Source organism: Thalassophryne amazonica, chromosome 16 (genome assembly GCF_902500255.1).
Source record: "Thalassophryne amazonica chromosome 16, fThaAma1.1, whole genome shotgun sequence".
Lineage (NCBI taxonomy): Eukaryota > Metazoa > Chordata > Actinopteri > Batrachoidiformes > Batrachoididae > Thalassophryne > Thalassophryne amazonica.
In genome coordinates, this window is record NC_047118.1 from 71,664,174 (window position 1) to 71,682,711 (window position 18,538).

Below are 18,538 nucleotides of genomic sequence, written 5' to 3' on the forward strand. Positions count from 1 at the left end.
TCTCACAACTGTGCCCGCTCAACCCGGACACAAGCAGGTGATAACACGAGGGAAACGCAACGCTTCACACCCACACATCAGGATGAGAAGGAAACATCGATCCATGCACCACCTGCTGACACATCACACATACACGCCAACAGACAGAAACACATAACACATAGGGAAACCCACATATGCAGGATGTGGAAAGAGACCCCGGAAGAGACTGAAGGACTAAGAGGACATATGTGTATAGTGTGAGAGGAGAGCCAGAGGAACCACGCATTCCCATTACATGACTCACACCCAATCCATCCATCCACACATGTCCAGAGCGCGCACACGCACACATAAAGACAGGAAGGCAGGTGCGACGGGACACACCCATTCATCCTTCCACACACATCGAGAGGACTCACACACACACATCCACAGACCAAAGGGGGACAAACCCGATCAGGTCGATCCAAGAGAGAAATCATGCCAAAACCTAAACCAACCCGACTAGGCTGGCACCTAACACCGCTGCTATATCTGGTTACAAGAAGTCACTTTTCTGTACAATTCTCAGATAAAGTCACTAAAGAGATCTGGATTATGAAAATAATCTAACAAAGGAAAAGCTGATGGCAAGTCTATACTGTATGTATTTATATTCTAACTAGACCAGGGGTTTTCAAAGTGTGGGAGAGTGAGCCCCCCCAGAGAACAAATGAATAGTTGCCCCCCCCACGACACACATACGAGGTCTGTCAATAAAGTATAGGTCCTTTTTATTTTTTTCAAAAACCTATATTGATTTCATTCATATGTTTTTACGTCAGACATGCTTGAACCCTCGTTAGCGCATGCAAAACCTTTGAGACACATCGAAGTGGACACCGGTTTTCGAAAAATTAAGCTGGTTTTCGGTGAAAATTTTAACGGCTGATGAGAGATTTGAGGTGATACTGTCGCTTTAAGGACTTCCCAAGGTGCGAGACGTCGCGCAGCGCATCCCCATGCGCCGTCGTCAGCCTGTTTTCAAGCTGAAAACCTCCACATTTCAGGCTCTATTGATCCAGGACGTCGTGAGAGAACAGAGAAGTTCAGAAGAAGGCGGTTTCAGCATTTTATCCAGATATTCCACTGTTAAAGGAGATTTTTTAATGAAAGACGTGCGGACGGGTCCGCGCATCGGGACGCAGCCGGCACGGTGCAGCGGCACAGGAAAAACACCTCCGTGTGATAACCATTGTTAAAATCCAGGCGGCTTTTGATGGCTTTCAGTGGAGTGAGTATATGAGAAATTGGTTTAACAGCTGGACATGTTCCAACTTGTCCTTAAGGCTTCCAACAGAGGTATTTTTCCTGTGGCAGAGCGTTTCGGCGGCTGTGAGCTGACGCTGCAATCCGCCCGCACGTCTTTCATTAAAAAAATCTCCTTTAACAGTGGAATATCCGGATAAAATGCTGAAACCGACTTCTTCTGAAACTTCTCTGTTCTCTCACGACGTCCTGGATCAATAGAGCCTGAAATGTGGAGGTTTTCAGCTTGAAACAGGCTGACGACGCGCCTGGGACCGTGCCTGCGCGACGTCCCGCTCCGTGGGAAGTCTTAAAGCGACAGTATCACCTCAAAAATCTCTCATCAGCGTTTAAATTTTCACCGAAAACCAGCTTAATTTTTCGAACCGTGTCCACTTCGATGTGCCTCACAGGTTTAGAAAAAATTCTGATCAAACCAAAGCGCCAGTCTCTCAGCAACTTTCAGACAAGGACATTCGACGAGGGGGCTGGACGACTCCTCCCACAAGGAGTGCTCACAGGCGAAATGACGGTCACCGACAGGTGTGAAAAACTCACGCTTGCGCACGAGGGTTCAAGCAGGTCTGACGTAAAAACATATGAATGAAATCCATATAGTTTTTTGAAAAAATAAAAAGGACCTATACTTATTGACAGACCCTGTACACACAATTTTCAGCATCTTCATGTGTTTCTTTTTATTTCTTTTTACACATGTTAAACACTTTTTAAATATCTTTATGTATTTTTAAGGAGCTATGTATTTACACATTTTACAGCCATTTTAAACATTTTAAGATATTTTTAAGAACTTTCTCTTTGTTCACACATTTATCCATTTTCTGTTGGGAAGGTGTCGTAGCACGGACCCACAACAGGGGGCGCACATGAACGGACAATGAGTAAGCCAAAAGGTAACAATTATCTGTTGTGACAATACACAACCTAAATGTACAGAAATTGCAAAGTCAATTAACACCAGGTGACGTGTTGGGCAGGGCTCGAAGATAGAAGACCCACGACGAGAGAGAGGCGCGTCCCACACGGCCTCCACCACCAACGGTCTGAAGAACACCGGAGCCGCCAAGTCCCGAATCCCCAGGTGACCTCTGTCTTCGGCTGTCGACCCTGGTACTGCTGGCAGAAGCAGAGACACGATGAATGAGTGTAAATCCTTACACTCAGTGTCTTACAGTCTGTACACAGTTAGGAGGAGAACCTCCACCTCCGAATCACACACTCGTGCAGCTCCTAGTGTGACCACTTATCTGTTAGCGCGGTTGTCGTCGTCACGCTCCACGCCACTTCCCAGATAAGGGGTGAACACCACAGGATACCGGCTGCAACAGAAGTTCACGAATCCTACACAACGTGGTTAGTCAGCAGAGAAAGTACCTCTCGGTAGTCGATTCTCGGCGAGGAGGTGGAGTCGCGGTCCGGCTTTTAAGATGGTGTATGATGATGATGAACGAGTGACAGCTGGTGCAGGGGATGAATGACAGCTGTCACTTCTTCTGGGTCCGACGCCTCTCGTGCTTGGAGCCCGCACTCCAAGCAGGGCGCCCTCTGGTGGTGGTGGGCCAGCAGTACCTCCTCTTCAGCGGCCCACATAACATTTTCAAACATTTTAAACATGTTTTTTTTTAATTTATTTTTCAATTTTTACCATTTGTCATATTTTAAACATTGTTTTTTAACATTTGAACATCTCTGGTTTTTTTTAAACATCTTTGACATAACTAACACATTTTAACATAAATAATATTAATTTAACTTTTATACATATTCGTCTCTCATGCTCGTCTCATCTCTTGTTTAGTGAGAGCAATGAGTCTAGGTCTTTGACGTGCACAGGCGGCTGATGTGGGGAAGCACTGTGGAGAGGATCAAACCAAGATCGTCCTCTACTTTCTTCTTTTTTGGTTGCCCCAAACTCTGGCTTCTCACTGTTAGATTTACGCACTAATAAATGTATTCATTTTGCTCCTGGCATGCTAGCTAATGATGTTTCTTTTTCCTTTTTCCCCTTCTTGTTTTGTTGGTTAAGTGTTACAGTTATTTTTTTGTGCCCCCCCCCCCGAAGAACTCTAGTGCCTCCCCCTCACAGTTTAAAAACCAGTGAACTAGACAGTGATACCAGGATTCAGAATAAATTGTACGGAGAATTCAGCCAATATATATATGTACACTGTAAAAAATTCCCTTGTTTTACAGAAAAATCCTGGCAGCTGGAGAATTCTGTAAAAATGACTGGTAAATGTGTAAATTATTTTACATAAAATATGTACATTTTACAGAGTAAACCTGTTGTAATTTTATTGTCTATTTAGAAGAGAAAATCTCTGCAAAACTGCCACCTCATGTTTTATTTTCCTCTAAATGTAGTTTAAACAGACACATCACCTCTTGTTTCAAACCCTTAATTATCAGTATGTTACTGTATTCGTAAAAATTCTCATCTGTAAAATCTAACTGATTTGTACAGTTTTTGGTATTACTGTTTTTCTGTTTTTAAACTACAGTCATTTGTAAATTCTACAATGGTATATGATTATTTTTGACATATTTATACTGTTAAATTCACAGTATAGTTTAGTTCCACATTTTACACATTATTGCTGTAAAGTAAACACCACTCCCATTGTTTTTCATTTAACAATTTCTTTATGTTGTGGATTCACAGGATTTCACTATTAATTTCACAGACTTTTTTTACAGTGTACATATAGGGAGTGATAAATGAATATATATTGCCATATATCTATATACAGAGGAATATAGACATATTAGTGGAATTATTTGTTGTTGAAATCCTGCCCTTTGCCAAATTTCTGGAGGGACTGTATAACAGGTTGACATGACGTGCTTTCAGGTGCTGTTGACTGGATCAGCTGCACGAGCCAGTATAAGAAATAAAAATCCAATGACCACCCACGCACGTACTCACTCTCACACAAAGCCAAAGCTGATTTTGCTATATAAAATCTCTTCCATAAAATGGACTCAGAAATCCAGAGCGTGGGAGAAAGCTATTACCAAAGCTAGTGATGTGGAAAGATTGAGCAGTGTCACAACACCAACGCAGCTGAAATATATATGCGTGTGCCACATGCAGTGCTCTGGTGTGTCAGAAGAAACGCACAAGTAACCCAGGTGCTATATCTCAGGCATAGAGCTTGAGGTAAGTCTGGAAAGATGGAGATATGCTCTGGAGAGGAATGAAAGCCAACAGGAGCAAGAGGAATAAATGTATCTGAATATCAAATCAATCAATCAATCAATCAATTTTTTTATATAGCGCCAAATCACAACAAACAGTTGCCCCAAGGCGCTTTAATATTGTAAGGCAAAGGCCATACAATAATTAATGTAAAACCCCAACGGTCAAAACGACCCCTGTGAGCAAGCACTTGGCGACAGTGGGAAGGAAAAACTCCCTTTTAACAGGAAGAAACCTCTAGCAGAACCAGGCTCAGGGAGGGGCAGTCTTCTGCTGGGACTGGTTGGGGCTGAGGGAGAGAACCAGGAAAAAGACATGCTGTGGAGGGGAGCAGAGATCGATCACTAATGATTAAATGCAGAGCGTGTGCATACAGAGCAAAAAGAGAAAGAAACAGTGCATCATGGGAACTCCCAGCAGTCTACGTCTATAGCAGCATAAACTAAGGGATGGTTCAGGGTCACCTGATCCAGCCCTAACTATAAGCTTTAGCAAAAAGGAAAGTTTTAAGCCTAATCTTAAAAGTAGAGAGGGTGTCTGTCTCCCTGATCTGAATTGGGAGCTGGTTCCACAGGAGAGAGACCTGAAAGCTGAAGGCTCTGCCTCCCATTCTACTCTTACAACCCTAGGAAACTACAAGTAAGCCTGCAGTCTGAGAGCGAAGCGCTCTATTGGAGGTGATATGGTACTACTAGGTCCCTAAGATAAATGGGACCGGATTATTCAAAACCTTATAAGTAGAAAAGAATTTTAAATTCTATTCTAGAATTAACAGGAGCCAATGAAGAGAGGCCAATATGGGTGAGATATGCTCTCATCCTTCTAGTCCCCGTCAGTACTCTAGCTGCAGCATTTTGAATTAATTGAAGCTTTTTAGGGAACTTTTAGGACAACCTGATAATAATGAATTACAATAGTCCCAGCCTAGAGGAAATAAATGCATGAATTAGTTTTTCAACATCACTCTGAGACAAGACATTTCTGATTTAGAGATACTGCGTAAATGCAAAAAAGCCGTCCTACATATTTGTTTAATATGCGCTTTGATGACATATCCTGATCAAAAATGACTCCAAGATTTCTCACAGTATTACTAGAGGTCAGGGTAATGCCATCCAGAGTAAGGATCTGGTAGACACCATGTTTCTAAGATTTGTGGGGCCAAGTATAATAACTTCAGTTTTATCTGAGTTTAAAAGCAGGAACTTAGAGGTCATCCATGTCTTTATGTCTGTAAGGACAATCCTGCAGTTTAGCTAATTGGTGTGTGTCCTCTGGCTTCATGGCTAGATAAAGCTGGTATCATCTGTGTAACAATGAAAATTTAAGCAATACCGTCTAATAATACTGCCTAAGGGAAGCATGTATAAAGTGAATAAAATTGGTCCTAGCACAGAACCTTGTGGAACTCCATAATTAACTTTAGTCTGTGAAGAAGATTCCCCATTTACATGAACAAATTGTAATCTATTAGACAAATATGATTCAAACCACCGCAGCGCAGTGCCTTTAATACCTATGGCATGCTCTAATCTCTGTAATAAAATTTTATGGTCAACAGTATCAAAAGCAGCACTGAGGTCTAACAGAACAAGCACAGAGATGAGTCCACTGTCCGAGGCCATAAGAAGATCATTTGTAACCTTCACTAATGCTGTTTCTGTACTATGATGAATTCTAAAACCTGACTGAACCTCTTCAAATAGACCATTCCTCTGCAGATGATCAGTTAGCTGTTTTACAACTACCCTTTCAAGAATTTTTGAGAGAAAAGGAAGGTTGGAGATTGGCCTATAATTAGCTAAGATAGCTGGGTCAAGTGATGGCTTTTTAAGTAATGGTTTAATTACTGCCACCTTAAAAGCCTGTGGTACATAGCCAACTAACAAAGATAGATTGATCATATTTAAGATCGAAGCATTAAATAATGGTAGGGCTTCCTTGAGCAGCCTGGTAGGAATGGGGTCTAATAAACATGTTGATGGTTTGGATGAAGTAACTAATGAAAATAACTCGACAGAACAATCGGAGAGAAAGAGTCTAACCAAATACCGGCATCACTGAAAGCAGCCAAAGATAACGATACGTCTTTGGGATTGGTTATGAGTAATTTTTTCTCTAATAGTTAAAATTTTGTTAGCAAGAAAGTCATGAAGTCATTACTAGTTAAAGTTAATGGAATACTCAGCTCAATAGAGCTCTGACCTCTTTGTCAGCCTGGCTACAGTGCTGAAAAGAAACCTGGGGGTTTGTTCTTATTGTCTTCAATTAGTGATGAGTAGAAAGATGTCTAGCTTTATGGAGGGCTTTTTTTATAGAGCAACAGACTCTTTTTCCAGGCTAATGTGAAGATCTTCTAAATTAGTGAGACGCCATTTCCTCTCCAACTTACGGGTTATCTGCTTTAAGCTATGAGTTTGCGAGTTATACCACGGAGTCAGGGACACTTCTGATTTAAAGCTCTCTTTTTCAGAGGAGCTACAGCATCCAAAGTTGTCTTCAATGAGGGATGTAAAACTATTGACGAGATACTCTATCTCCTTACAGAGTTTAGGTAGCTACTCTGCACTGTGTGGTATATGGCATTAGAGAACATAAAGAAGGAATCATATCCTTAAACCTAGTTACAGCGCTTTCTGAAGACTTCTAGTGTAATGAAACTTATTCCCCACTGCTGGGTAGTCCATCAGAGTAAATGTAATGTTATTAAGAAATGATTAGACAGAAGGGAGTTTTCAGGGAATACTGTTAAGTCTTCTATTTCCATACCATAAGTCAGACAAGATCTAAGATATGATTAAAGTGGTGGGTGGACTCATTACTTTTTGAGCAAAGCCAATAGAGTCTAATAATAGATTAAATGCAGTGTTGAGGCTGTCATTCTCAGCATCTGTGTGGATGTTAAAATCGCCCACTATAATTATCTTATCTGAGCTAAAGCACTAAGTCCAGACAAAAGGTCTGAAAAATTCACAGAGAAACTCACAGTAACGACCAGGTGGACGATAGATAATAACAAATAAAACTGGTTTTTGGGACTTCCAATTTGGATGGACAAGACTAAGAGACAAGCTTTCAAATGAATTAAAGCTCTGTCTGGGTTTTTGATTATTAATAAGCTGGAATGGAAGATTGCTGCTAATCCTCTCCGCCCCGGCCCGTGCTACGAGCATTCGACAGTTAGTGTGACTCGGGGGTGTTGACTCATTTAAACTAACATATTCATCCTGCTGTAACCAGGTTTCTGTTAGGCAGAATAAATCAATATGTTGATGCATTATTATATCATTTACCAACAGGGACTTAGAAGAGAGAGACCTAATGTTTAATAGACCACATTTAACTGTTTAGTCTGTGGTGCAGTTTGAAGGTGCTATATTATTTTTTCTTTTGAATTTTATGCTTAAATAGATTTTGCTGGTTATTGGTGGTCTGGGAGCAGGCACCGTCTCTACGGGGATGGGGTAATGAGGGATGGCAGGGGAGAGAAGCTGCAGAGAGGTGTGTGAACATGGTGGCAAAATAGTGGGGTCGTTATGAGTAGAAGTGAAGTGGAGGTAACAGAGCAGAAGGTGTTATGGTAAATGAAATGATTTACCATAACACATAGCACTTTTCCATCTGCATCAGGTGCTCAAAGCGCTTTACAGTGATGCCTTACATTCACCTATTCACACAGACACACTCACACACCAGTGTCAGGTTGCTGCCATGCAAGGCACTCACTACACACCAGGAGCAACCCAAGGATTAAGGACCTTGCCCAAGGACCCTTAGCGATTTTCCAGTCACGCTGGGGTTTGAATCGAGGATCCTCTGGTTTGAAGCTCAATGATTACCACAATATCACCACCTCCCCAATGTGGCAATTTTTCTTTGGAGTGATGAGGATGAACATAATTAGCAATGAACACGTCAGACAGTGCAGGTAGGACAGTTTGTAGACAAAATGAGAGACTTACGATGGAGTTGGTTTGGAATCTGCAGAGAAGGTATATCAGGGGAAGGATGCTTTCCCTGATATACCTTGCTCCTGCTCCTTATGTGGATGTAATGAGGGAGGACATGCAGATGGTTGATATGACAGAGAAAGGTGCAGAGGACAGGAGGACAGAGAGGGCACGATCCATTGCAGCAACCCTTAACAGGAGCAACTAAACTTTAAAAAAAAGAAAACAAAAAAAAAAAAGAAATGTAAGCTGATGTAAACAGGCACCATTGAACTGCATTAGATACTGAATCCATCAAAATTTGCCAGGATGTAGAGAGAGACCTGATCCACATGGTTCTCCTGTGTTCTAAACCCTCCAGTGTGCGGCAAGCGCCGTTCAACACCAAGATCGTGGGAGGCCAGGATGCCACTCTTGGCAGTTGGCCCTGCAGGCTGTTGTGCGGCGACAAAACGCTTTATGTGGAGGGTCCCTGATATCCAGTCTGTGGGTCCTAACAGCTGCTCACTGTTTTGAAAGGTGAGTCCACATAAATCACAAAGGTCACAAAAATGTGTCACAAAAAATTTAAATAAGAGTAATTGCAGAACATACCAAAAGTGTTAGAAAATACATATCCAGCAAGTTTCCTGCTGCCTTCTGTCAGAGTTGTAAATTAGTTTCTATTTTGTCAAACTGGGGAATCACCCCTATATTATTTTATTCCGATTTTAAGTTCAAAAGGAGTTTCACTGTTACTGGCACACATGAATGTAATTCTTCATCAAATTGTCATTAATATTTATTGCTATATCACCTAATTTTTGTTTAATATTTTAACAACTGGACATTCTATGGTAACAGAATTACAATCACAACAATTTTTTTTTATTGGCGAGCTAAAATATGGTCACATTTTGCTGCCATCATAATTATGGTACCATAGAATTTACCTGACAGCATTTTGATTTTGAAAATTTATTCGAACAAGTCTGTTTATATATAATTGTTCTTCATTAGCTTGTTTATTTTCTTGACAAAGGCTTTGAAATTGATATAATCAAAATAAGGAATGTGATTTGAAAAAATATATATTTATGAGTGCCACAGTGACACAAAAATGATTTGAAACATTCCTTATGGCCCCTTCACACATAACATGAATGAGGCCGAATGGCGAATGAAGTAGGATTTGAATGACACTCGTGAAAAATGGGAGCTGCACCTGAACGACTCATACAGCAGTCAGCTACATCCATTTGGCCACAGCACATACACTCTACATTTGCATGTCACTTGCGCCGGAAACCCATTCGAATGGTGGGCAAGATGAGGTTGCACTGCCATCTGATTGTACTTGCAACATTCGCATGGCATGTCGTACGCAGGTTGGACATATCGTGGCTCGAAATTATCTGCCATGTCAAACCTTGGCTGAATGGTGCAATTTAGGCAGCCTTCACACCATCAGCCGAATGACGGTGAATGGTGTGCGAGTGCCCATTCAACCCACTCTCGGCTGGAGTCGGCCAGAGTGCAGGTCCAAATATCCATCTGATCATGTGAATGGCCAGCTGGTGATCCACATATCATGTCCACCACATGAGTTATAGTCCACATGACGCGGTGTCCTTTGGCACACTGAGCTGGATGGCTGGATGCAAGGAGCTGACTGATGTATTCATGATATGAGCTAACCAATTCATTCATGTCAGTTCATTAATTCCTTGTTTACGTCCATGGCCATGGTTCATGAACATGAAGGAACAGAAGGATGACAACTCTTGTATTATCTGCTCTTTATAACAGGAATTAAATATTTTAACAGCCAAAATGAAATCCATTTGTTTCAGCATTTCCAACACAGATTGTCACGTTATCAGGTATCAATTACACATCATTAACAGTAACATGATTGTCTTACATTTAAACATAATTCATTGTTCTTATAATGATCTGTGCTCTGTTATTATTTTGTCCTTACACAATTTTGTCAATTTATGCACATTTAATTGCTTCAGCTGCTGTGTGAGCACGATGTGGTACCACACCTCTCACATGGTCGCACTGTGTTCTTGTGCGTGCACATGTGCATGCACGAAACCATCACCGCAGGACTGTACGGCATCCATACATGGCTGTGTGACCATCTGTCCCTCCAGACAGCAGCTGGAATTTTGGAGGTTCACCAATTCGATTTTTTTTTTTTTCGGTTAGTTTCGGCCTCATTCCCCCAACGTTGTGTGAAGGGCCCAGACAAACTCCTAAAGAAAAGAGAAAGAAGCATTTTTATAACAATAAGACAACTAGCATTTGAATATATTATTTATGCTGTAAATCTCATTCATTCACAGAGGCAGATTTGTTCTGTTGGTCCTTTCTCATTCCTTGATTCTGTAATATCGCTTGTTTTTTTTTCATGCTTTCAGTAACAGCCGATCTGGCGTAAGAGTTTTATTTGGAACACTGACCATTTCTGGGGGTAATCAAAATTCAGTGGAACGGACCGTCTCACAGGTCATCGTCCACCCTGACTATAATCAAAGACCTAACGACAACGACGTGGCCTTATTGAAGCTGGCCTCCTCTGTTGACTTCAATGATTTTGTCACTCCGGTGTGTCTGGCAGCTGATGGCAGCATCATCAATAATGGAACTCAAACCTGGGTCACCGGTTATGGGACCACCAGCAGTGGGGGTGAGATATTTTCCCACTTTACATGGTTTTATTATCAAAACACTTTTCAAAAGAGCATTTTGACACTGACAACAAAACAGGTTTCACCCCTAAATTCATATCAATCTTCCACAAGACCTCCTTTCCTGGGATGTGAATACTTTCAGATATTTATGTGGATTTATTTAATTTTTTTTGTTTTCAGGATCTATCGCACAATCGCTGCAGGAAGTAAACGTTCCCGTTGTGTCCAACTCCCAATGTAACCAAGCATACGGTGGCGGAATCACAGACAACATGCTCTGTGCCGGGCAAGCAGGAAAGGACTCCTGCCAGGTGAGCCTTTCAAAACACTCAACTTTAACACAAATTAATATCTAGTACATAGGTAAAAGTACCCATGGGCATGAAGAGAGTAAGGGTTAGGACAATCTGACATTTGAGCCCCAATGACCTTGACCACCAAAATAATTGTTCTCTGGCTGGTCTTGCCAGGGTCATTCTGGAATCCTATTTTCAACCCAGTTAGTACCCAACCCAACTGGATTAAAAATCAAATTCTGATCTTGATCTTAACCAAAATTAATTCTTTAAAGTATGACTTTTTTTTTCAAATTTAAGTCATAAAAATAATTTTTGCTTTGGCACCACTATAATTTTATTCCTTAGCGTGAGGGATTCATAATATGATAATGCCAATATGATCAATCTTTAACCCTCGTCTCCACACGTCATGAAACCAATGGTCCAGGCAACCTGGGGTCCATGCTGACCCCAAGAGAAAAACATCAGAACTGTTGCATGAAAATGTGACTGAACTAACGTTTATTTGCATTTGTGTTGAAGAAGACTTTCTTACACTTTAAAATGAAATATAACTTTTGGAATATATGATTTAAGAAACAACAATTGAATGCAACATGAGGAAAATTAAGGCTTGTATCAACACTTTCTGATAACCATGATCTTAACCGAAAGCTTAACCTATAGAAGATCAATTATATGGCAATTACGAGGTCTATTAGATAAGAAACCGACCCTTTTATTTTTTTTTTTTAACTATATGGATTTGAATGACGTGCGATTACACAAATCATGCTTGAACCCTCGTGCGCATGCGTGAGTTTTTTCACGTGTGTCGGTGACATCATTTCCCTGTGGGCAGGCCTTGAGTGAGATGTGGTCCCGCCCTCTCGGTTGAATTCCTTTGTTTCACACGCTGCTCGAGACGGCGCGCGTTGCTTTATCAAAATTTTTTCTGGACCTGTGAGGAATATCCGAGTGGACACTATTCGAGAAATTTAGCTGGTTTTCGGTGAAAAGTTTAACGGCTGATGAGAGATTATGGGGTGTTTCTGTCGCTGTAAGGACTTCCCACGGAGTGGGACGTCGCGCAGTGCTTCCAGGCGCCGTCGTCGGCCTGTTTCGACCTGAAAACATCCTAATTTAAGGGTTAATTCACCCAGGGACATCGTGAGAGAACAGAGAAGATTCAGAAGAGGCCGGCATGAGGACTTTATGCGGACATCCACTGTTTAAGGACATTTTTTAATGAAAGACGTGCACGCAAATTCGCCGAGTCGTTTCCGTGACCACTCGGCAAATCTGTGTGCGCCGCGACAGGAAAAACACCTCTGTGTTGAAAACCATTTGTAAAATTCAGGCGGCTTTTGATGGCTTTCAACAAGTGAGTAACTGAGAAATTGTTTAACAGCTTGGGCATGTTCCAACTTGCCCGTTAAGGTTTCCAACGGAGGTGTTTTTCCTGTCGCGACCCCCCGCGGTCGGTGTCCGGCCCGACATGCGACTCTGCCCGCACGTTCTTTCATTACAAAATGTCCGTTAACAATGCAATGTCCGAATAAACTCCTCATGCTGACTTCTTCTGAAAGTTCTCCGTTCTCTGACGACTTACTGGGTCAACAGAGCCTGAAATGTGGAAGTTTCAATTTGAAACGGTGAGACGCTGCCGCCTCGAAGCGCAGATCGCCGTCAGGCACCGTGGGCCGTCCTTACGGCGACACTACCAGACCAAAATCTCTCATCAGCCGTTAAAATTTTTACCGAAAACCAGCTGAATTATCGAATGGTGTCCACTCAGTTGTGTCTTACAGTTTTGAAAAAATTTTGATCAAACAAAGCAGCAGTCTCTGAGCCATTCCTAAACAATGAAAAAATCGACACGAGAGGGTGGACCACTCCTCACTCAAGACTGCCCACAGGCGAATGACGTAACAGACAGGCGTGAAAAAAACTCTCGCATGCCCACGGGTTCAAGCATGTCTGATGTAATCACACGTGATTCAAATCATATGGTTTTTGAAAAAATAATAAGGTCGGATACTTTTCTAATAGACCTCGTATATATAGAAATGATTATTAAAATGCCCTCAGCACACATGCATCCTGATAACAAAACTGTGAAGCTTACTTTCATCTTCATCAATAGAAGGTCTTGTAATAATGCAATTACTTCTGGCTAACGCTCATTAAAAATGCCCTTATAGCACATATGTACCACATGTACAAGAAATGTTCTGTTATCTACTCTAAGAATGGTTCATCTTCTCTCTTTCACTGTATTTACATGCACTCATCACACATGATGCTTGGTGCTGAGTGAGTTTGCACACATGACCTTCCACATGCACTGCATGTGTGGCGTATTTTCTAGTCAGCTTCTCTTGGAGACAAGATGCAGCCTCTGAGAGGTGAGCCTCCTCTTCAGAATCTGATCCATTACCAAACAAACAGAACCATTTTCACTCTGTCCATCATCATCAACATCAGTTGAGGATTCGTAGGATTTGTTTTAGGGCTTCTGTAGCTGCGTATCTTGGTATTTCTATTTACTCTTGCAATTTCTTTCCACTGTAACTTGTAAATATAAGTGATGAATACAATGTTTGAATGTTGCAAAGAAGAAATACTTACTGGAACATCATATATAACTTCAAAACACATTCTTGCTTATCGTCAAGTATCAAATAATCCTTAGGGCTGTGTGGACCCCAAAAGCAAAATTTTATTTTCAAAAATTTTCATTGATTTTTTTCCAAAATGATAATGGATTTATTTAGTGGGCATACAGGGTGGTCCAAAAAAAAAAAAAAAAAAAGCCCTTTTTTCTTTTTGATTTCATTTTTTACTCAGATGAGATATTTTGAAAATTCTTTCACCAAACATTAGCAGAATGATGGAGATTATGTCCTTCAAATCTGATAGAAATTGAAACATTTTCAGTGGTCTGTCCTTAATAGTTGATAATATGTTCTATCCAGGCTCCTCTTGACGAATAACTGCAGCAACATGAACGTTGAAATTTTCGATGACTCGTCCAATCATGTCAGCTGGTATGTGCCTGATTTCCCTTCTTATGCTGACATGTTTGGTGAAAGAATTTTCAAAATATCTCATCTGAGTAAAAATGAGATCAAAAGAAAATAGGGCATTTTTTTTTTTTTTTTGGACCACCCTGTATAGTGTGAGGATACAAAAGGGATTTGGCAGGAAACAATTAAAAGTGCATTTTTTTTATAGCATTTTACCCCTCCGGGGTCCACGCAGACCCCAGGTGTGCTGATTAGGGTTAAGGTCAATAACCAATATAGTTTTGAAAAAAAAAAGGGTGTGTTTAATTTAAACAATTCCCCATAATAGCCAGTCTAGATCTTCATTTTTCTATATACTCCATCCATTCAGGGTTCAGGGTGAGAGTCAAGTACACCATGTATGGGACACCATTCTATCACATGGCCACAAATAGACGAACAAACTCCGTCACACTCGCCAATGGTCAATTTACAGTTTCCAGCTCATGCAAACTGCGTCTTTGGAAATAGGAGCCCAGAGGAACCCACAGAACATGGAAACACAGAAAGGACCAGGCGGGAACCCATCCCAGGATCTGCTTGCTATGATGCAACAGTGCAAAACCATGAGCCACTGTACCCCTAATATCATTCAATGTATTTATTATGGGTGAGTCTTTAACTACGGCACTATTGGCCTTGTAAATGTATTTCCATCACACCATTGCCTTACAATATAAAGCGCCTTGGGGCAACTGTTTGTTGTGATTTGGCGCTATATACATGTGCTCTGATGTCACTGTTTATCTCCATAGAAACTACTAAACAATCTTTCATACAAACTGTTTAAAGGACATTACAGTGTTGTGGTGGAAATTACGGCAATAGTGTGGGACAACTACATTTTGTTTAAAAAAGTCACAACAGTTGTATGACATTGATACCTCAATTATGTTTTGATTATTTTACTGATATTTTATTCAGAGATATTTTAAAACATTAGAAAAAAACGTTTCTTTACCATCATTTTTATCATTGAAGATCAAAAGTCTGGGTGTGGGACAAGCACAAAACGACAAATTTGCACATAATGATGTGAAAAAAGGTGGAAAAAGTCATCATAGACTACTAGAACAAATTTCTTAACACACTTTCATTGTAAAGATAACTATAAAAGTGTGAAATTTCCCCTTTTTTTCTGTTTTCATACAATATGATCAAAGGACATAATAAGTGCCCGTAGTCTAAGAATCACCCTTATATAGCGCCAAATCACAACATAAGTCATCCCAAGTTTGAGCCTTGCCTGTCCCCAGAGCAATCACACGGGCAACAGTGTCAAGTGACACCCTTAGTGTTTTTTGATTGTAGGAAGAAACCTCAAACCGACCACACTCAAAGGGGTAACCATCTTCTCTGGACATACTATGAGTAACAAAATGAGAAATAAAACAAAACACAACAAAAAACTGACAAGTATGCAGCTATCCTCTATGTATAATTATGTGTTAAATTCTAACCTAGACCTATGACCTAAATTTTTTGAACTTGTCACAATTTTTTCTTGGCTAGCGCAGTCATTCCCACCATATTTGGTCCATATTAGACAAATTGTCTTTAAGTTATTTTGCACACACACACACACACACACACACACACCACACACAACACCACACACACCACACACACACACACACACAACACCACACACACACACACACACAACATTTATGTTGTATATCTGTCTTCAGTTTTTTTTATATACCAGTCTAACATTATGACATCATAAAGCTCAGATGGTGATACAGGTAGCGATGATTAGCTGCCTTCCTCTGATGGAGAAGTCAAACATTATGATGTCAGAAAATTCAGATTGTGATAAAAGTACGTGATCATTTCCTTGTTTCCATTCATGTAATCAGTGTTGCCACATTAACTTTGAAAAGTTCTTTATTATAATTACTTTATACAGTTCTTCATACAGTTACTTCATTAGCAGCTGTGGACAACTTGTCAGCAGATGCTGAATACTAATAAAGTCACTAGTAATCTAACTTGGTTATTGTTAAGATTGAGTACTCAGAAAAAGTAAATACTACGTTTGTTGTACAATCGCACTTTCTGATTTGTTTTTCCTTTGACTGCCATTTTTGGCCTTGATTTGTTTTTGTTTTCTCCATGTTACATTGCACTGAGCAGCTATTTCACCGGATCTTGTGAGGGTGAAATATCAGAGCGGTTCATTTATAGCAGTTCATACAGAAAACAGACAAATTCAACTTGTTGAACTTTAGTTCATTGAATAACATTTTGCTGATAATAACCATTTTGGGGGGTTTGAGAATATTTTTATGTTTTGTCATTATATCCAGTAAATGTGGTAACCTCTGTCTCCTCCACAGGGAGATTCTGGCGGCCCGCTGGTGTATAAACAAAATTCTCAGTGGACCCAGGCTGGAGTTGTGAGTTTTGGAAGTGGCTGTGGGTGATGCAAAATTTCCGGGAGTCTACGCTCGAGTGTCCAAGTTTCAAAGCTGGATCAACCAACAAATCCCTAGTGCAGAGCAGCCGGGATACATTACCTTATCTACTACTGTTACTGGGGTTCGAGCCCTGGATACCTGTCTTCCTTGTCTCTTGCAGCTCCTCTGCTGATATCCATTTTACCCATCATCTTCTCTGTCATTATCTTCTCATAAGATTATGTTGGCATTGAAAGTCAGCTGGGAAAAGACCAGCTAGTCAGTAACCTCATCAACCTTCATTATGTTCTTTATGCACTTTGGTTGGTTTGTTAAAAAAAACTTGACTACATCACTGCAATAGTTTTTCTCAAGAATCATACAGCTAGAATACCCCTGTCCAACATAAACGTCATAATAAAATGAAAAAATAAAAAGGAACAACTCAAGTACGTGCATTAGTTTTTTAGTTACCAACTAAAATGACCAAAATACGAATCCTGCAATATTCATACATTGATACCAAACATCCAATCACTCATACAGAGTCCCACCTCTGCTGACCAGTTTTCCAGTATGTCTGATGGATGTTATATGCACCACATGTTGAAAAACTGATGAGCTTAAGAAGATGACACCTAGTTTCTCTCTCTCTCTCTGGCTCTCTTTTCTCTCTCTCTCCACACACACACACACACACACACACGCAAAATATAATCAACTACCCACAGGTTCCAAAAACTATAAAGTTAATTTTTCTAAATAAATTTGTATCATTAGAATTCTTTGAAGTTAACAGAGGTGTACTGTACTCAGATCAACTGAACAGAAAAGGTTCATAAAGAGCTAACTTACTCATTCACCTTATGTTTAATATGCACACAATAGAACAAATCAATAATTATTAACACCAATATTTTCTGTTGATTACTTCCACAATGGAGGTTTGCTTCAGCTTGTTGTTTCTTTGTTAAAAATGAGTAAACTTGGTGAGGAATAGAAAAAGTACAGAAATGCTTATTGTCATAGTCCGGTATGGGTTTATTAGTCCGGTTCTGGGTTTTGGTTGCTCTAGTTGGTTTAACATTCAGTCAATGCTATTTTCTAATGGTGTCTTTTTTAAACCTGCTTTGTCACATATACCAGTCAGATCTATTCACGGTTCACCAGCAACATTTTGAAAAAACTGTAGTCAGTTTGTTTGTCTTTTGTCATTATGTTTAACAGTAACTTCAAATAATGAACAAAATTCCAACATTCACATCTTGATCAAGATCAGCTCTAAAAGCTATTGGTTTCTATTCCAGGACACGTCCACCCTTTTAGGAAAATGCGATGTTTGGTTCATACTTTTGTCCAATGCTGTTTACACACCAACAACAATAAAAATATGAGTGAAAACAATCTGTCATTGGTGGGTGGAACTAATGCACTTTCTGGATTGTAAACATTTGCGATGTCATATATATATATGGAGCCCCAAAGGTTTGGATCCCACAATGATCCAACTCATGCACTGTTAGCATCTTGGTGGTTTATGGCTCTAATCAAAATCCTCTGGATATGATTATTATTTTTAATATTAATGTCGTCACCCTCTAATTAATGGCAAAAAGTAATAGTAATTGTTTTCAATGTTGCTCTTTCAGCAATTGTGATTTCTGATTTTT

General features: G+C 40.2%; 1 protein-coding gene and 1 pseudogene across 1 annotated transcript; both read left to right on the forward strand.

The window, feature by feature from the left end:
• LOC117528753 overlaps positions 1-18,538 on the forward strand; it is a 49,040-nt pseudogene that overhangs the window by 4,903 nt on the left and 25,599 nt on the right.
• LOC117527599 (tryptase-like) lies at positions 2,416-17,269 on the forward strand. Its single transcript, XM_034190020.1, has 5 exons — positions 2,416-2,436; positions 8,801-8,958; positions 10,848-11,116; positions 11,301-11,431; positions 16,809-17,269. Exons 1-5 carry the CDS (start codon positions 2,431-2,433, stop codon positions 16,893-16,895), a joined length of 651 nt encoding a protein of 216 aa, XP_034045911.1. The 5' UTR covers positions 2,416-2,430; the 3' UTR covers positions 16,896-17,269.

Bases quoted from the DNA above. Each gene is read 5' to 3' on its own strand.
- LOC117527599 (XM_034190020.1), top strand. The intron at 8,959-10,847 runs GTGAGTCCACAT...TCATGCTTTCAG, and splicing joins GCTGCTCACTGTTTTGAAAG to TAACAGCCGATCTGGCGTAA. The intron at 11,117-11,300 runs GTGAGATATTTT...TTTTGTTTTCAG, and splicing joins TGGGACCACCAGCAGTGGGG to GATCTATCGCACAATCGCTG.